The 21,112-nt window shown below is 38.0% G+C and overlaps 2 protein-coding genes across 2 annotated transcripts in view; one reads left to right on the forward strand and one right to left on the reverse strand.

The window, feature by feature from the left end:
* DNAH12 (dynein axonemal heavy chain 12) overlaps window positions 1-2,591 on the reverse strand; it is a 152,858-nt gene extending 150,267 nt beyond the window's left edge. Inside the window, exon 1 of the mRNA XM_016205506.2 lies at window positions 2,398-2,591. Coding sequence (XP_016060992.2) covers window positions 2,398-2,567 — 170 coding nt within the window. The 5' untranslated portion in view covers window positions 2,568-2,591. The remainder of the gene's footprint in view (window positions 1-2,397) is intronic.
* Window positions 2,592-9,691: 7,100 nt separating this feature from the next.
* On the forward strand, window positions 9,692-18,313 carry PDE12 (phosphodiesterase 12). Its single transcript, XM_016205507.2, has 3 exons — window positions 9,692-11,086; window positions 13,043-13,121; window positions 13,633-18,313. The coding sequence occupies exons 1-3, from the start codon at window positions 9,779-9,781 to the stop codon at window positions 14,073-14,075; spliced, it is 1,830 nt and encodes a 609-aa protein (XP_016060993.1). The 5' UTR covers window positions 9,692-9,778; the 3' UTR covers window positions 14,076-18,313.
* The last annotated feature ends 2,799 nt before the right edge of the window (window positions 18,314-21,112 follow it).

Below are 21,112 nucleotides of genomic sequence, written 5' to 3' on the forward strand. Positions count from 1 at the left end.
GCAAACCAAGAAGGGAAAGGGAATTCAGAAAGAGAAGCAGAAATCCACCAGAGAGAAACTTCCCATTTTATAGTTCAGTGTTAGGTTAGAATCATACAGATAAGATCAATGTCTTTTTCTTCTTATTTATCCCCAGATCCCTGCAGAGTCAGGTACCTAGGAAATTCCCAGTAACTGCTGAATTAAACTGAACCACCCCTTTGGTAGGTGATACCTCAATTAGTTTTAATTTCCACTTACTTGGAGGGGAAGGACAGGATGTTGGACTGTATTTTCTTTTGTATGTAAAAAAAAATGTAAATAGTAGTAGTTTCAAGGTATCTTATAAAGGCCCCAGCGGGGTGGCTCAGTTAGTTAGAGCATCATCCTCATGTGGCAGCGTTGCAGATTCAATTCCAGGTGAGGGCACATAGAGAAAGTAACCAATGAGTGCATGGAAGGGTGGAACAGTGAGTCGATGTTTCTCTCTCTCACTCTCAAATCAATAAATTTTTAATATAATCTTATTAATGCTATTCATAGAGGCCCAATTACTTGGTTTTGCTTTCAGGGACCAGTATGGTTATAATATATTAAGAAGAGGAATAGTATGGTGCTCAAAATATGTGAAACTTAGAACCAGATTGTAGGGTTCCAAATCCCAGCTATGTGACTTGGGCAAGTTACTTAACTTCTCTGCCACTCAGTTTACTCATCTATAAAACAGAGAAAACAACAGGACCCATCTTACAGGGCTGTTGGGAGAAGTACAGATGAAGTGATAAAAAAATGCTTAGAGCAAGTACTGATTAGTGTAAGCATTATACATCACCTACTGTCATTATGATTACTTTTTTGTTTTCCTAATTGAACTTTAAGATGGTATTTTGCCCATAAACAACCTACATAGTTAAAGCTTTTCATTTTTACTTTAATTATTAGATAAACATTTATTACGAGATAAACATTTTAATGTAAAAAATACTTTGAGGTACAAGAAGAAAATTTAGGTATTTTTTAATTGCTTTTAGAGAGAAGAACATAGGAAGAGAAAGAGAAATGTCAACGTGAGAGAGCAACATCAATTGGCCACAATGTGCCCTAACTGGGAATCAAACCCGCCACCTTCTGGAGTAAGGAAGGATGCTCCAACCACCTGAGCCACACCAGCCATGACAAAAGCTTAGGTTTTTATAACCTTCAAGTAGAGAGAGATTCTTTTATAAGGATGATGTCAGTGACAGAGACCAAAAAGAAAAGAAAAATGTGAAGTTCTCTGCAATTAAAAAACTTAAAAATTAAAAACAAATGAAAAATTAGGAGAATATATTTGGCACATTTTGTCAAATGATTACTGTATAATGAACCCTGAAAAAAAAAAAATGAGCTATGTTCATGAGTAGAGAGTTTACAAAGAACTAATACAAATACCAAAAACATATGAAAATGTTCTAACCCCAATACTAATTAGGGAAGAGCATGTAAAATGGTAAGGAGATCTTATTTCCCTTTCAAATTGTCAGATGATAAAACACAAATACCTAGTATTGCTAATGGTGTGGGGAAGAAGACACTCTTTAATACACTGTGGACATGAATGAAAATTCACATTTCCCAAGGCACTTTGGCAATATGTGAAAAATGTATATCTTGTTTCTAGGAATTTATCTTTTTAAAGATATATATATATATCTTTATTGATTTCAGAAAGAGGAAAGAAGAAGGAGAGAGAGATAGAAACATCAATGATGAGATAGTCATTGATTGAGCTCGAAACCCAGCCATGTGCCCTGACCGGGAATCGAAACCAGATTGTCTGGATCCTAGGTCGATGCTCATCCACTGAGCCACACCCGGCCAGGCTCTAGGAATTTATCGTAAAGACACAAAGGTGTGTGTAAGAAGTCAGCTACCGGGATATTTATCATAGCACTGTAAAATGTTCAAAAAGAGGATTGATTGTATACTTTATGGTGTTTCTAGGAATTTATCTTTACAATGGAAAAGGGATTACAATGGAAAAGAGTCATTAAATATGATGTGGTAGCGTGGCTGGTGTTGCTGTGTGGTTGAGCGTTGGCCCATGAACCAGGAAGTCACAGTTTGACACCTGTTCAGTGCACATGCCCAGGTTTTGGGCTCCTTTCTCAGTAGGGGGCGTGAAGGAGGCAGCTGATGAATGACTCTCATCATTGATGTTCCCCTCTCTCTTTGAAATCAATAAAAATATTTTTAAAAATATGATGTGGTAGAAGTATACTTACTGACATAAAAGAACTTCACAATATATTTCAAATGAAAATACAAAGCTTATACAACAGGATGTTAAGAATGGGTGTATAAAGTTTTTTATGAAAATATGAACACATCATTTCACTTGCATTCTAAACGAGAATTATTTACTAATATGCTACTTACACTAACTGATTAATTGTCTTCTTCTGCTCCTTGGATCTTCTGTAATTCATAAGCTTACCATGTGTTGATGTGTCAACACCTATGTCTTTAGGGGGACGGACAATGGGGGGTAACTTCAAGTTCAGAGCCTCCTTTTCTGCTGCAATGGCAGCTTTGTTTGGATCTGACATCTTGGTCCCTTAAAGATTAAAATACTCTGTACTCTGAGGAGAAAAAGTGCATAAAGCCATTATTGTAAAAACTAGCCTCAATATATTCATAACATATCTTATATATCAATATCCAAATTCTAGGCCTTTTTAGATGTTCCTCTCAAGTATGTTATTAGTCTAAAGAATGACAATTGAAATAAATGAGCAGGGATTCCTGTTAGAGTTCTAACTATCCACTTGCTATGAAAAGATGAAACCAGTCACTTCCAGGTTAGGGCTTCAGTTTCCTCAGGGATGAAATTGCAGTTCTAAAATTCTGGATTCAGATTTCCCCCAAGATGCAAATCACACCCATAACAACGACAACAAAATTCAGTTATTGAGGGTATACTCCCTCTTCCCCCAAACCAATTTAATTGTATCTTAGTTTTGCTACCTTCCTCGAAAGTGATACTCTGATCAAGCAAAAGTAGGCGTACTTAACACATAGAAAAATCTAGAAAGTCATGTAAATGCTGAACAATTATCTGTGATACCAACTGCATCTACTGCAGATTCCCACAGAATTTGGAGGTTCCCGTCTTGAAAAAGAAGGTATTTCTGCTGGCACCCATTTCGCAGTCTCCTGCCCTGGGAGAGGGGTGAAAAACTGAGGACAAGGAAGTACCTGTCTGTTTTTCGGTACTTGTCAGCTGCGCAGATAAGTGGCAAACGTTCAATGAGCTTCTCTTCTGGTGAAAGAAAAAGGGAAAACGAGGAGTGAAACCTCAGGAACCCCACTGACTCCCGGCCCAGCTAGGCGGGAGCCTCCCGCAGCAACAAAGTTGTCGCCATGGAAACGGCCGCGGTCGCAGTTGGAGAGATTGGGTAAAGGTTGCCTGGAGAGGCAGTCGCTGAGCTGCGACAGATTAGGATTACCTGTCACAACAATAACTCATTACTCAAGTAAATGGACGGTGAGTGAATGAGATATTTTTACCTGTCTTCCCTTGGAAGTGGTCCAGGGAATCAGAATCTTCAAATTGTGGAAAACCGCAAGACTGGAAATTCACATCTGTTGGGAAATAGATTTATGTAAACACTCTCTTTCAATGGAGTATCAAGTCTTCCAGTGTCCCACCGTAACTGCCCTATAAATTTGTAACTGATCAGCAACATAATTTATTTTGTTTCTATAATTGGTATTTATTTATACAGCACTTTTCCTTCAGGAAATCATTGGGTGGGAAAAAGTTAAGGCGTGTAAATTTTGTGAGTATGCTTGGAAAGAGAAATATGAAACTTTGCTATTTGAGGCTGCACAATGGATACTCTATCTTAATGATAATAGCCTAAATATATGTGCACAAATAAAATGGGGGCACAAATAAGTCCTGGGGGTGTATTGATGGCATAGTCATTCAACAAATATTTGAGCATCGTCTACAGGCCAGTCACCATGGAAAGAAATTTTTTTTTTTAATAAGAGTATAACCTACTCTATTGTGTATGGCACACAATAGGTCCTCTAAAAATGTTATCTGAGTGAATGAACAAATTAAATATACTTGTAGCTTGCAAAAGAAAATTATCTTTCTATAGAAAACAAAATACATGTACGTGATGGTTCCTTGACATATAACTACAAGGACTAATGGGAGAACAGCAGTCTTTTATATAACACACATCTTCTCCCAGTTATTTAATCAAACACTAATCTAACGGTGCTGTGAAGAGATTTTGCAGATATAATTCAAGTCTCCAATAAGTAAGATTATCCGGGTGGGCCTGACTCAATCAGTGGAAGTCCTTTTAAAAAAGAAGGTTTAGGCATGCCATGAGTCTGACTCCAAGCAGAAACTAACTCTACAATTACTCTTCCTCTCTGAATTTTCCCTTCCCAACAGCCTGCCCTACAGACCTTGGACTTGCCTAACCAGGCTCCACAATTGCAAGAGCTAATTCCTTGTCATAAATTCATATATATACACATACATGCATACATATGGATACATATGGGGATATATACAGTATACTGGTTCTGCTTCCCTCATTAAACCCTAATACAATGTATGCCTGTTTTAACAGCATAATTTATGTACACATAATTTACATGCTCTAAAATTCATCATTTTAAAGCATTCAGTTCAATTATTTTTAGGAAATTTATAGAGTTGTGCAATCATTACCAAGATCCAGTTCTAAAATATATTTCCATCACTGTAAAAAGTTCCCTTGGGCTTATTCGCACTCAATCCCCACTTCCACCTCCAGCTCCAGGCAACCACTGATTTGCTTTTGGTCTCTACAGATTTGCAGTTTCTGAACATTTCATATAAGTGGAATCATATGTTATGTAGACTATTGCCTGGCTTCTTTCACTTAATGATAATACGTTTGAGGCTTATGCATGTGTAGTATGTAACAGAAGCTCATTTCTTTTTATTGCTGAATAGTCTTCCATTATATGAACATATCACATTTGGTTTATCCATTCACCAGCTGATGGACATCTGGATTGCTTACAGTTTGGGGCTGTTATGAATAATCCTGCCATAAACATTCATGTACAAGTCTTTGGGTGAACATACATTTTCATTTCTCACCATCCATAAAAACCTAGAGTGGAATTGCTGGGTTGAATAGTGTGTGCTTAACCTTTTAAGACACTGTCAAACTGTTTTTCAAAGTGTCTGAAAGGTTTTAAATTTCTTCCAACAAAGATTTTCTCCTATATTTTCTTCTAGTTTTACGTTTTACATTTTGGTGTATGGTCCATTTAGAGTTAATTTCTATATGTGGTGAGAGGTATGGATCCACGTTTTTTTGTGTGTTTTTTTGCATACATATATAATTGTTCCAGGACAATTTGTTGAAAAGATTGTTCTTTCCCTGCCTGAACTGCCTTGGTGTTGTTGAAAAAAATCAATTGGTCATAATGTAAGGGTTTATTTCTGGACACTCAATTCTACGCCATTGATCTACATGTCTATCTTTATACCAATACCACACTGTCTTGATTAGTGTAGCTTTCATAAGAATGGCTATAGTTTTAAAAATGGGTAGTGTTAGTGCTCCAACTTTGTTCTTTTATAAATAGAAGTAATTTGGGGATGAAGGGGGTAATGGGGAGAAGGGTATGGGGGGGATAAATGATGATGGAAGGAAACTTGACTTGGGGTGATGAACACATGAGTGTGCAGATGATGTGTTGTGGAATTGTGCACCTGAAACCTGTATAATTTTGTTAACCAATGACACCCCAATGAATTCAATAAAAAGGAAAAAAAGAAGTAATTTTGACTACTCTAGGTCCTTTGCATTTAAATATAAATTTTAGGATCAGTTTATCAATTTCTGCAAAAGAGGCAGCTGGGATTTTAATAAATCTTTTGCTTTGAAAGAAAGAAAAAATATGTTAACAGAACATAGTTCATTTGAAGCTTAAACTCCTTCCTTAAAAGCTCTATTTCTGAGTCTAAGGGTCAGAAATATTATTTGTGAGAGCAGATTATTCATGAGAGCTGAGTCTTCATTATTTAAAAGTACTTAAGGTTATGACACCAAAATGTGATTCTATAATACTATACAAAAAGTTTCATCTACTTCTTAATAGAAATGTTGAAGATGCTAAGAGAACTTATGAGACTAACTTACTATGCTTTATACTATTCATTGTTTATTTCAAAATTAAAAAGGGGATTACAGGGAAAATAAATAAATTCATATGTTTAAGAGTTCTTCATGGACCTAAACTGTGATAGGTTTCACCTAGTTTCTTTGATTGAATTTTTTCAAACTAATTTTTCTTATTGCTGTTATACTAACATTATACCTTATATTAAATGATATAGCTACATCATATATTAAATATACTATGCTATATAGTATTATATAATATACAATGTCATCATTATAAATTACAATAAATATATTAAAATATAAGAAAGACATAGCACTGTTGGTGGGAATGTAAATTGGTACAGCCACTATGGAAAACAGTATAGATGTTCCTCAAAAAATTAAAAAAAGAACTACCATATGAGCCAGCAGTTCTACTTCTGGGTAGATATACAAAGAAAATAAAATCACTGTCTCAAAAAGAAAGCATAATGCTGCAATAAACATGCACCTCCATGTTCACTGTAGCATCACTTATAATAGCCAAGACATGGAAACAACTTAAGTATTTACTGATGGATAAATGGAAAGAAAAAAAAGACAATACAAAATATATAGATACAGTTATATAGATATAATAGAATATTATTCAGCCATAAAAAAGAAGGAACTCCATCCTGGCTGGGTGGCTCAGTTAGTTGGAGTGTCATCCCATACACCAAAAGGTTGTGAGTTTGATTTCTCGTCAGGACACATACCTAAGCTGTGGGTTCGATCTCTGGTCAGGGCACATACAGGAGGCAACCGATGGATGTTTCTCTCTCACATAGATGTCTCTCTCTCTCTTTCTCTCTCTCTCAAAATCAATTTAAAAAACATATCCTTGGGTAAGGATTTAAAAAAAAAGGAAATCCTGCCATTAAAACTGAATCCATAGATACAGAGAACAGATTGGTGGTTGCAGAGGAAGGGGAAGGTGGCAGGGCAGGGGAGGACAAGAAATGGGCGAAGGTGGTCAAAAAGTAAGGACTTCCTTCACAGTCATCAATGCCACTTTAATGATTTGTTTGTGCCTAATAAGTTTTTTTCACAGCAGTCTAACCAAACATAATTAAAATGGCTGATTATGCTGTCGATTCTCAAAAAAACCAACCAACCAACCAAAAAAAAAAAAAACACACAAAAAAAAACCTAAGAGCTTCCAGTTACAAGATAATCAAGTTTGGGGATGTAATATATACCACGGTGACTATAGTTAATGAATTGTACTGTATGTTTAAAATGTGTTAAGAGAATATATCTTAAGAGTTCACATCACAAGAAAAAGGGAAAAAAAATTAACTGTGAGGTGATGAATGTTAACTAAACTTATTGTGGTAACCATCTGGCAATATATACATATAACAAATCATTATGTTGTATACCTGGGACTAATACAATATTATGTCAATTATGTCTCCATAAAACTGGACAATCTAAAAATCAAAATTTTTTAAATAAATAGAAGAAATTGGTCCCTTAAATAAAAAGTAAACGGAACCCTGGCTTTACCCTGACGTGGTATCACTAGGTACTACTCAAAGTTTCTGAGTGCTATCACTCAAAACTGCAGTATCAGGTTGACCTAAAGTTAAAAAAGATAGAAATATATTAATGGTCCTTGCTGTTTACTGACGTTATTAACCAAAGTGAAAGTAATCACAAGAAACTAGTCTTCACACACTAATCTTTGCAGATACACGTGTAAGTAACAAGAGTAACTCCATCAACCCTTTTGATTAGTGAAAGTTAGCTTGTGCTTCTTGGTATCGACTGAGGATGGAAGAATAAATAGATTTCTATTGGCCCCTTCCCCTCTTGATATCAGTCTTTCAATCTCTAATTTTAATTATATAATTATAATTTATATTTATCATGTATATAATTACAATTTAGCCTCATAAATATATAGCTTCAAACACACCATTGATTATGTATTATTTTCAAGTCTGTTAAGTTCAAATTAAGCTTTCTATGGGAAGTTGTGGCACTTTGGGAACATTTTCAGACACTTTCTCTTGAAAGAACTGACAAGATAGTGAAAAGAGAAAGGTACTAAACTATGGTGGAAAAGTGGAAGGGTATACATTCATAAATATTTGTTTCTGCATACGAGTCAGGGATAGAAGGACTACTACTTTTATTCACTACGGGTATATTTTAACCTTTCAAAAAATACCAAAAAAAAAACAACACCTAAAAGAAAGGAATATGACACTTCAAGGCATCTGTCTCAAAACCAAGATTAAGACTCTGCTATAGGGTTAAACGAGATAAGCTTGCTTGAAAGAAAGTTACATGTTCTAATAGGGCTTTTATCTTCAAATAAGTTGATTTAAGATTGAGTTCTGCAAAGGTGCATGAAGAAAAATGCTGGGGATAAGAAAAAATGTCATTTTATTGACTTTTATCCCCATGTTGTAACCCTAGACTACACACACACCATGCTTGTCGCCTGTCAAATGCTTGGTGGGTGGGGGCAGGGGAGGGCAGGAATAGAAATTCCGAATGACTGCCAAGTCCATCCTTCTTTTAGAACACAGTTCAAAAGGCTTATTTGCCTCTTGATAAGCCAGGGGGGAATTGTATGGCTTATTATTAGATAACCAATAAGTATTCTACCTGTAGAATAAGATAGTATATACAAGCAGATCATTTGTCCTGAAAAAAAGACTTCAGTTTGTTCTTTGAATCTTCAAGGGCTTTTTCCCCCTTCAGTTAATCACAGAATACTAGGTATATTAAATACAAAAATCACTGTTTCTTGAAATACTTTCTCCATCTGGCTTTCAGTGAAGCTACACTTGTTCTTCTTACTCACTGGCTATTCTCAGTCTCCTGTCATTCACTCAAAACTGTCTGTGTGACCTTGAACTGGCAACTTAATCTCTCCGGGCCTCCCAACCGAAAAAGACGTTTCTAGCATCGTCACCGCTCACTAAATGAGTTATCATATATTGCTCGTTACTAACTACCACAGAGGCTCGGCGCGGCTCGGCACGTCGGCGCTCGCCCGGCCCGAGGCGAACCCACCACACCTCAGAAGAGGGCGAGCAGTGCCGGGAACGCAGGAGAGGGGCTTGAGCAACGCTCGCCACTGCCGAGCCTGTCCGACAGCCCGGGGGCAGTTCCCTACGCCCTCGCGCGGTTCAGGCCAGAGGCCCCGAGCACCAGGCGACCGGTTCCAGTCCCGGCGAGGCACCGCCTCCTTCCGGGAAGGGGCACCCGTCACCGCCCAGCCACTTCCGGCTTGGGGCACCCTCCCTGCCATTTCTAACTGCACTTTCGATGAAACTGTGGTGTCTAATATTTCCCTCTGGCGCCTCTATATTTTCCTCACTTCCCCCTCTTTGTGACTCAAGTTGAAGGTAAAATTTAATCTGGGAGGTATTAAAGACAGGCGTGGCTATGAGAAAAAAGAGCACGTGAGCCGATCTGGCGAAAGTGCCTGGCAGGAGCACATCCGCCCTCTCCTCGCCGGCCGGAAGTTGCGGGACTGAATGGGTCTCGGAGCCGGTAGCTGTATCTGCTCTGTTACCACCTGAGGCTCAGCGGCCGCCTGTCCCGTCAGCCGCTGGGCCACCAGGTTCATGTGGAGGCTCCCAGGAGCCCGCGCCGCGCTTCGTGGGGTCCGCGGGGCCGTGGAGCGGCACAGTCGGGCCCAGACGGCAACTGAGACGGCCACGGGCTCGATGGAGCGCGCTGTAGTGCGCTGTGTGCCCTCCGAGCCTAAGCTAAGCCTGTCGTTCGCGCTGGCCGACGGCAGCCACAAGAACATGCAGCGCGACCAAAGCGAGCCTCTGGGTCGAGCCCTCAGCCGGATCGCCACCAACGCTCTCAAAGGCCACGCTAAGGCGGCGGCGGCCAAGAAGAGCAGGAAGAACCGGCCAAACGCAAGCGGCGGAGGGGCCTGTGCGGGGCCTGGGCCCGAGCCGGCTGCGGCCTGCGAACCGGTGGTGAAGCTGTACTACCGGGAGGAGGCAGTGGCTGAAGACGTGCTCAATGTGGACGCCTGGCAGGACGGCGCGGTGCTGCAGATCGGGGATGTCAAGTACAAGGTGGAGCGCAACCCTCCCGCCTTCACCGAGCTGCAGTTGCCACGCTACATCATGGCAGGCTTCCCGGTTTGCCCCAAGCTCAGCCTCGAATTTGGGGATCCCGCCGGCTCCCTCTTCCGCTGGTACAGAGAAGCCAAACCTCGGTCTGTGGAGCCTGAGGGAGGGGGCCCCTCGTCATTGTCTCCCTCCTCACCCTATCCTAGTTGGACTGAAACGGGCGTGGACGAGCGCGTCTACACCCCGTCCAATGCCGACATCGGACTACGGCTCAAGCTTCATTGCACCCCAGGCAATGGGCAGCGCTTCGGGCCAAGCCGGGAGTTGGAAAGCGTGTGTCCAGTGGAGGCCGGGCCCGGCACTTGCACCTTTGATCACCGGCATCTGTACACTAAAAAGGTAACAGACGACGCTCTCATCCGCACTGTCTCCTACAACATCCTCGCGGACACTTACGCCCAGACTGAGTTTTCGCGGACCGTCCTGTACCCTTACTGTGCCCCTTACGCCCTGGAGCTCGACTACCGCCAGAACCTAATCCAGAAGGAACTCACTGGCTACAATGCCGACCTCATCTGTTTGCAGGAGGTTGACCGCAGTGTGTTTACAGACAGCTTGGTGCCGGCTCTCGACGCCTTTGGGCTGGAGGGAGTATTTCGAATCAAGCAGCAGGAAGGCCTGGCTACTTTCTACCGCAAGTCCAAGTTTAACCTCCTTAGCCAGCATGACATTTCTTTCCATGAAGCCCTGGAATCCGACCCACTTCACAAAGAACTGCTGGAGAAATTAGTTTTGAACCCATCGGCACAGGAGAGAGTGTTCCAGAGATCGTCTGTCCTTCAGGTAAAGTAGCTCCGCCAGTCTTTTTAAGTACTCGTCCATTTCTAGGGTTCTGGAAGGGGAGTAGGGGTGGGGTTGGGGTGGGGCAGCTTCTAATTGAGATGAAACCATCCAGATTTTACTGAAAGGTGTTTGCTCTTTTATCTTTAGCACAAAGGTTAACACTCATTCATTGAGCAAATACTTATTGAGCACTCGGGCGTGCTGAGCAGGCAGCAGGCTGCCTTCAACTAGACTCTATTAGTGCTTACAATCTAGTGGGGGAGAGACATGCTAAATACAATAATAATGCTAATAGCTAATATTTTCTTACTACTTACCAAGAACTGTTCTGACACATTCTAAAGTACTTAAGTGTCTGACATGTTTTACAAAGTGCTCCATAAGTATTAGATATTATTTTAATTTTTGGTTCATAGTAATCCTGCTATGAACCCAATAGTTCCCATTATTCAGATGTTATCCTTCCCATTTCATAAATGGGGAAATGGCCAAGTTTACTTGCCCAAGTTCACACAAATGTAGAGCCAGGATTCTTACAGTTATAATATTCCATTGTTAGCTGCTTCTTAGCTTAGGCTATCTTAGTTTTTTAAAACATTTTGTGTTTGTCCAGAGGTTTTAGGTAATTGGTTTTGTTCACAGTAAGAAAAGTAGCCACCATTTTTTTCAGCACCTACTGTGTTTCATGCACCTCATGTAAACTCATTTAATTGAATCCACACCATGGTCTCCCTTGAGGGAAGCATGATAATTGCCTTTTTTTTTTCTTCTTTTTTTTACCAGTGATGAAATTGGTTTAGAAAAAAGTCTCTTTTTCCAGATCACACTGCTGTAAATGGTAGAGTGGGTATTCAAATCTAGTTCTACCTCACTTCAAAGCCTGCTCTTATCTCCATCTTTGGTGTTGTCTAAAACAAGAATATATCTAGAGTATATTCTTTTTATATTACCTGTATATGTTGGGCTGTTACTAAAACATGTTACACTTTGCCCTATTCACTTATACAGTAGTCCTCCTAAACCATGATTTTGCTTTCCTTGGTTTCAGTTACCTGCGCTCCAAAAATGTCAAGTGAAAAATTTCAGAAATAAACAATTCATACATTTTAAATTGCCTACTGCTCTGAGTAGCGTAATGAAATCTCACACCTTCCTGCTCCATCCCACTGGATGTGAATCATCCCTTTTTCCAGCATATCCATGCAGCATAGGTTACCTGTCCATTAGTCACCCAGTAGCCATCTTGGGCATCAGATGGACTGTCAGTGTCACAGTGCTTGTGTTCAAGAAACCCTGATAGTTGCCTAACACTGTGCCACATGCCTATGTCTTCACCTCACTTCATACTTCACGTAGAGTGCAATACAATATGTTGAGAGATCACATTACTTTTATTATATATATGCAGTGTTATAATAGTTCTATTTTATTATTAGTTATTGTTAATCTCTTACTGTGCCTAATTTAAAAATTAAACTTTATCATAGGTATGTACGTATAGGAAAAAACATAGTATATATATAGGATTTGGTGTTTTTCATGGTTTCAGGCATCTACTGAGGATCTTAGAATATATCCCCCATGGATAAGAGGACACTACTATATTCAAAAACTCTTAGTCCTGGCCAGGTAGCTCACTCATTTGGTTAGAGCGTCATCCTGATATGCTGATTGCAGGTTTCATCCCTGGTCAGTGGGCACATACAAGAATCAACCAATGAATGCATAAATAAGTGGAACAACAAATCAATGTGTTTCTCCCCCTCCCTCCCCCTAAAATCAATTTTTTTTAAATTAAAACTTTTAGCAAAAGATACATTTCACAATCATGATCATACTTTATCAGTATGGGAAGGATATAGAATAAAATGTTAGTTCATCATATAGTCTTAGATAAAAAACGATTCAGGAGATTGGCAGATAGCAACTGAAGTCTCAGCACTTTCTGTGTTTTAGGTTTCTGTTCTTCAGTCTACAAAGGACTCTTCTAAAAAGATATGTGTTGCTAATACCCATCTCTACTGGCATCCCAAAGGTAGGTTTTATTGGTTTTCACAAGTGACCTAAACATGGTAACTTAAGGTCAATAAACCTGTTTTACACAAATATATATTTTTCTTTCCATTTTGAGATATAATTGACATACAGCACTATACAAGTTTAAGGTATACAACAATGACTTGACTTATATACATTGCAAAACGATTACTGCAACAGGCTTATCTAGATACCAATAAAAGGTGGGGCTTTTTTCTTGTGATGAAAATTTTTAGGATTTACTCTACCAGCTTTCAAATATACCACACAGCAGTGATAACTATACTCATCATGTTGTACGTTAAATCCCCAGTGCTTATTTATCTTATAATTAAGTGTGTACCTTTTGACCACCTTTATCTAATCCCACCCCCACCCCTGGCACAGTCACACACAATACACATCTTGAATGTCAGCCAAATGCTGTAGTTTTTGTCTTCCTTTTTTTTTTTTTTAACTTAAAGGCAACTTTAAAAAGTTACTTACATTAATGTTTTTTATATTCATAGGTGGGTACATTCGTCTCATTCAAATGGCAGTTGCCTTGGCTCACATTAGACATGTCTCATGTGATCTGTATCCTGGCATACCAGTTATATTTTGTGGGGACTTTAATAGTACCCCATCAACAGGAATGTATCATTTTGTCATCAGTGGAAACATTCCAGAGGATCATGAAGACTGGGCTTCCTATGGGGAAGAGGAACGATGCAACATGTCTCTTACCCATTTCTTGAAACTGAAAAGTGCTTGTGGTGAACCTGCTTACACAAATTATGTTGGTGGCTTTCATGGATGTCTGGATTACATTTTCATTGATTTAAATGCTTTAGAGGTTGAACAGGTGATTCCACTACCTAGTCATGAAGAAGTTACCACCCACCAGGCCTTACCTAGTGTTTCTCATCCCTCTGATCACATAGCACTTGTATGTGATTTAAAATGGAAATAGATTTGTGTTTAATGGAATTTAAGTCTACTTTAGTAAGGGAAATTTAATATAAATCAAAGTTTATGTGTAACCTTCAAAGAGGAAAACTAGACATTAAGTTCTTAGTTCTTACCCTCCCAGTTACATTCTAGTGTCTCCATTACATGACTATTCATGATCTTTGCATAATATAGTTTCTGTACCCTTTTATTCCCCTACACTTAGAGGAAAAACAAATATATTTATGACTGGCAGGGAACATTGAATTATTGTGTACATTTTATAAGTACTTTTTTTTAGCCTCATAATTAAGAATTTTGTAAAAACATTTGAATGATGCTATAATTTTTCTATCATAACACATTTCCAATTGAATCATGTTTATATAATTAGGGGGAAAATGCATATAAGTTAAGGTGAGAGGCCTAAGTTCTAATACATGGGAGGAATAACATTAGGGCCTACCTCTACCTCAATTTGGTTAGCAATTTAATACAACTTCAGAGCTTTAACAAAAGATTAAAATATACAGCACCAATTGTTATTTCTTCTCATCTTTCATTTTTCAATTAACAGTTTCATTGTCTTCTTTTTAGGATTTTAGTTAAGAGTATGGTACAAATAAACCTATTCATATTCTCTTTCTTACCGCAGCTCATTTTAACTTTTAGGATGCAAGCACAATTGAATATTCAAAGTGAATGACAACAAAGTCAACTTGATCCCTTTTTCTTTAATTACTCTTGCCCATGAAAAATGTTCATAAATTAACAGGGAATTTGACCATGTGATCTTAGAGAATACAGCACAATACATTATGAGAAACTGCCTACTGATATGGGCTTTAAATTTTGGATGAACTATTAAGCATTTCTATGCTAGCAGTATTTTTGAAATTGTTGGTTTTATAAATAGAAAGGGCAGTAGTGGGGCTTTTGAGCATCTCGTAAATAAACTATTCCTTTTATAGGCCTGAGCATTACAGTTTGAGTTACAATATTGTATTGAGGTAAACATTGTATATATAATTTATATACTGTAAAAAAAAATTTTAATATGAAGCCAAACTTTCTAAAATTAGAAATTACAGTTTTACTGATTAGTGTCTAGCCTAGAGTGGTAACCAAGCTTTTCTAACTCATTTATCACCATACCAAATCTGTAATGTTTTAGCTGTTGCTCTTTTGATGTTCAGGAAAACCTTAATGTTATCTATCTCATTTCTGCATTTAATTTCCAGCTTAGATATTAAAAGCCCACCCACTTCAAGAAGAGCTCTGATTTTCCACAGTTGTAAGAGCCTTTGTTCCAAATTCTTTCATTTCTAAACATAACACCATAAGAACTTTACTCTTTTAATAAGTAGCCTGTACTTTCATATTCTGCTCACTATCCAATGTATTGTTAATTCTTAGTTTAGTAAGTTTGAGAATGAGAGGGATTTACATCCACTTCAGATTGAACCTTGAAGTACTTAAAAGTACTTGGGGGGAAAACTAAGGTGGCAGTTTCTTGGGGTTTTTTTTAGAAAGAGCTATAAGTGAAAAATTGACGTTACCAAATTGTGCTTTCCTAAATAACATTTTTGAGAGCATTTTAACATCAGTTCACAGATACATAAATGTTAAAGCCAGAATCTGATTCTTTTACAAAAAAATTTTTCTTTTTGTTTTTGGTCTGCTTTCAAACAAACATGTTGATAGGGCTCTTACAATAACTTGAGAGAAAACAAAAAGCTTCTAAGCAAAAAGTTGAGAAACACTGAAAGAAAAAATTGTAACATGATATACTCATGCCCACAAGAAAAACATGTAGGTCATATATTAACAACATGGCTAGCCTAGCAAATTCAACTCTGGTCAGAAAAACTAAACACTTATCAAACATTCCACATCTGGAATCTTTAAATTTGTTATTTGCTGACTAAACTGTGATCAGATTGTATAGAAGCATTTCAGAATATTTGAATATAGAATATTATGAAGTGCCACATACTCTGGTTAAATCTTCAGTATACAGATATGTTAGTATGATTCGAGTCGAAAGGTAGGGAACACTAAGAAAACTGAATAAATAGCATACCAAAATTTCCTTGTGTTCATTAGAATAAAACATTCAGAAGTTTTGTGTTTAAAGCCATCTTTGTGACTGAATTTTTCAATTACATTTGGATTTTTAGTACATTTAATTTTAATAAAATAAGGAGTCTAGCAACTCTGTGGTGAACCACATTTTAAGATGTAATTAGTTCTTGCTGTAGGAATTAACATTCTAAAATTTTATATTGATTATAAATAAGAATTTATAGAACACATAATCCTGTTCATTGAATTTTGGCACAGTTGCCACTAAACGTATACACTGGTAGTTCATAATTTATTAGCAAACAAATCATTTCTGGCTATAATGTAATATTCTTTAAAATTCTGAATACTAATACCAGTTGTTTCAAATTTCCAAGTGATGACTTTTCTAACATAAGACCTGATTATCATCAGAATGTGGTGGTTTCAGTCTGGAGGTAGATCTCCGAGGAACATAAATAAAAGGGAGAGAGGGTCCAAAGAATATTACTGTGGGGAGATCTCCTTGGTGGAAACTGACACCTTTAGATCTCATATTCTCCAGCTATGAAATATAGGCAGAAGTTCCCTACAAACTAGTTTGAGACAAAACCAAAACCCGTATGTAATGAAGGGTGAAAGTTTGCACTACTAGTTTATCAAAGGCCCACATGACAACTCAATAGGGAAAATCTTTCCTCTAAATTACAGAGTCAACACTGATTTTCTAAACAATTCAAAAACATTTTGTTTTGAAATTTTTGCTATTTTGCTCAATATAGTACTAGAAGGAAATGTTATCTAGATTTCATTTGGGGAGGTGAAACACCTTTGAGAGCTTGCACTGGTTTGGGTAATATTCCAATTCAAAAAGTCTCACTTTATGAGAAAGTCCATGCTTTAACTTATTGATGGTATTAGAGCTGTATTTGGGTGGTTTTTAAGGCTAATCCCTGTTGTATCAGTACTTCATTCCTTTGTGTGGCTGAATATTATTCCATTGTATATACCATATTTTGTTTATCCAAATGGACATTTGGGTTGTTCCTGCCTTTTGGCTATTGTGAATAATGCTGCTATGAACATTTGTGTACAAGTTTCGTGTGGGCACGTTTTTAATTTTTCAGTTATAATCTAAGAGTGGTTGCTGGGCCATATGGTAATTGTGTTTAACTTTTTGAGAAGCTGCCAAAATGTTTTTCACAGCAGCCACACAGTTTTACATTCCCACCAGTAGTGTATGAGCTTCAATTTCTCCATATCCTCACCAACTTATTTTACATTTTTAAAATTTTAGTCATTGAAGTGGATGTGAGGTGGTATCTTTACTATGTATTTTAAACTTTAGTCCGATTAGTTATGGTGTTGCAGTCATGAACTAGATTATTCACAATGGATTATACAATCTCCTATGTTTTTCCAGACAGCTCATCTTCAGCAGTTCCTACTTTTACAAGCTTGTGTCAAGTTAGGTCAGTCTCGTTGCTTCTTTTGAAGATTTGGGAAGAAAAATGTTCTACACACACACAAGTCCTGGAGTGTAAATAAATTAGAATTAGAAGTCTAAGATTAAAAAAAAAAAAAAAAAGTGGGTCTACTTCAGTGATTTCAGAGAATGAATTTGCTAATTAATGTTGGCTTTTAAATGCTTTAGCCATGTTCCACTATTACCCACCACTTTTAAAATCCCAGTTTAGGTTCAATGTAGCAGCAGATAGCAAGAATGCCTAAATAAATACTAATTCCTGAGAAGACTGAGCTATCACTGAATATACCTTACCAAGTTATAATACATAATTATAAAGAGACTAAACTCTGATTATTAAAAACCTTAGGTTTTGGAAAGAAACCTTAAATTCAAGATAAGCTTTAAAAAACATATTGAATTAATATGACTTTTAAAATTATAATATGGAAAAAATATTTTGAAAGTTGGCCATCTTTAGTGTATTGAAGCATATTGAAGCCAGGTGCTAAAATTAAATATATAAATGATAATCTAAATTGTAGACCTTAAAAATACTAGATCTTTTAGTACAGTTGGCTGCCACCCTCTGTATAACTAGTAATTAATAGCTGGATTCATTCTGCTAACTAGATTGTCAGAATTCGTCTTCATATTGTCAGTGTTAACTTTCTACTCAATTTTCAATTTCCTTGAGAAAACTTCACTAAAAACAAACTGAATCATTTTCATCTTCTGTCCATTATTCATTGATTGTATGTCAAGGGGTTTATATAATGCAATCCCTTTTGCCCAGAACTCACTTTAATGATATCCTAGTGTTGCTGAAGTACATCTCCTTACTGTACTGAATTATTCCTAGTTTGCATTTTTGTGGATTTCATCTCATTTGTGTTCTATAATTGAAAACAATAAAGTAGGGAATTGGATAGGCTTTATTTATTTAGTTGGCTTCCTTATATTGGAGGACCAATATAAACACTTTAGTATTGCATATAATCTTCATTCCCCTGTGAAATAGTTTGAAGAGATGGTGTATCCAGGGATACAATTATTAGAAACAAAGCTGGCCCTTTCTCAGAAAATCTGGGTGAAGTATAGTGTTTTGGATATCAAACCAAAGAATATTTCTAAAGCTAAAGGATTTTAAGTATTGTAAATAATGTAATTACGTTATTGTTTATTACACACCTACAGAAATCTAGCTTTTTGCATCCTGGCTTGTGTCCTTTTTCCTCTCCTAAGTGAACGAGTCCCATGATGCTTTGGTTTTTCAATCCAAATTGATCTATTTTCTCTTTAATTGCTTTTTGTCACTGTATGTCAACTGAATTGACAAGGACTGGCCCCCAAAAGAAACCCCACATTCATGAGCAATTACATTTCCCCTTCCACTCAGCTCCTGGCAACCACTTATCTTTTTGTCTATGTATTTGCCTATTCTGGACATTTCATATAAATGGAATCATACAATTATGTAGTCTTTTGTGACTGACTTCTTTTACTTAGTATGTTTTTAAGGTTCTTCCATGTTGTAGTTTGCATCAGTACTTCATTCCTTTTTATAATGAATATTTCATTGTATGGACATACCACATTTTATTTATCTGTCAATTGAAGGATATTTGGGTTGCTTCCACTTTTTGGTTTCTGTGAATAATGCTGCACATTTGTGTACAAGCTTTTTGAGTGGACATGTTTTCTTTCTCTTGGACATATATATAAAAGTAGAAATGCAGCCCTGGTCTATGTGGCTCTCTGGATAGAGCATCTGCCCACTCACAGAAGGGTTACGGGTTCGATTCCTGGTCAACGGCACATACTGGGGCTGCAGGTTTGATCCAGTCAGGTGCTTGTAGGAGGCAACCAATCGATGTGTCTCTCACATTGATGTTTCTCTCTCTCTCTCTCTCTCTGTCTCTCTGCCCTTCTACTCTCTCTAAAATTCAGTGGAAAAAATTTCAAGTGGGAATTAACAAAAGAATTGCTGGACCATTTGGAAAATGTTTAACCTATTGAGGAACTGTTATTATCCAAAGCAGTTGCACCATTTTGCATTTCCACCAGCAATGTATGAAGGTTCGTTTCTCCACATCACCAATGCTTATCTTTTGATTTCAGCCATCCTAGTATGAAGCAGCATTTCACGGTGGTTTTGATTTATATTTCCCTGATGGCTAATGATCAGCGTCTTTTTATATGCTTACTGGCCATCAGTCTGTCTTTGGAGCCCATTTTAAAAATTGAGTTTTGGACATACAGATGGCCAACAGACATGAAAAAATCATGTCACTATCAGAGAGATGTAAATTAAAACCACACTGAGATAATCTCACACCTGTCAGATGGCTACTATCAACAAATCAACATGACAAGTGCTGGCAAGGGTGTGGAGAAAGGGGAAGCCTAGTACATAGCTGGTGGGAATGCAGACTGGTGCAGCCGCTATGGAAAACAGTATGGAGTTTCCTCAAAAAAAATTAAAAATGGAACTGCCATTTGACCCCGCGATCCCACTTCTAGGAATATAACCTAAGAAATCCAAAGCACCAGTCAGAATTTATACACCACTGTGCTCACAGCAGCACAATTTACAATAGCTAAGATCTGGAAACAGCCCCAAGTGCCCATCAGTAGATGAGTGGGTAAAAAAGCTGTGGGGCATTTACACCGTGGAATACGATGCAGCTGTAAAAAAGGATCTCATACCCTTTGTGACAGCATGGATGGACCTAGAGAATATTATGCTGAGTGAAATAAGCCAGGCAGAGAAAGACAAATATCACATGATCTCACTTATAAGTGGAATCTAATGAACATCATAAACTGACAGACAAAATAGGTACAGAAGCATGGAACAGACTGACATATCTCAGAGGGGGGTGGGGCAGATGGGAAGAGATTAACCAAAGAACTTATATACATATATGTATAACCAATGGACACAGTGTGGTGAAGGCCTGGGGTGGGACAGGGGCTGGGAGGAGGGGGGGGATAAAGGGGCAGAAGTTGGGGAACATCTGTAATACTGTCAACAATAAAAAATAATAAATACTTAGTTGTCTTTTTAGTGTTTAGCTACCACCACCACCCTTTTTAATCATCATCCCTCATCTCTTCAGAGCTACCTGGGAGGCAAACCTTGCTCAGTCTGTGCTAATTAGTGGCACAACCCAGCCTACAAAAGAACATACCATAAGAACAGTGCTGCACTAGCCAGCTTGGCTCAGTGGTTAGAGCATGGGCCTGAGCACTGAAGGGTCCCGGGTTTGACCTCAGCCAAGGGCATGTAGCTTGGTGGCAGGCTCAATCCCCTACCCCGGTCTAGGTGCAAGAGGGAGGCAACCAATCAATGCGCCTCTCACACATTGATGCTTCTTTCTCTCCCCCCCCCTCTGAAAAGCACTGGAAAAAAATATCTTGTGAGGATAAAAAAAAAAAGGACAGCGCAGAAATCCCTGGCAAGCTCAGGAAGGCTCCTGACTCAACTGTCCTTTAAAATAAAAAGGACATTATAGGCATCTACTAGT

This window comes from Miniopterus natalensis, chromosome 15 (genome assembly GCF_054644295.1).
Source record: "Miniopterus natalensis isolate mMinNat1 chromosome 15, mMinNat1.hap1, whole genome shotgun sequence".
In the NCBI taxonomy this organism is placed as follows: domain Eukaryota; kingdom Metazoa; phylum Chordata; class Mammalia; order Chiroptera; family Miniopteridae; genus Miniopterus; species Miniopterus natalensis.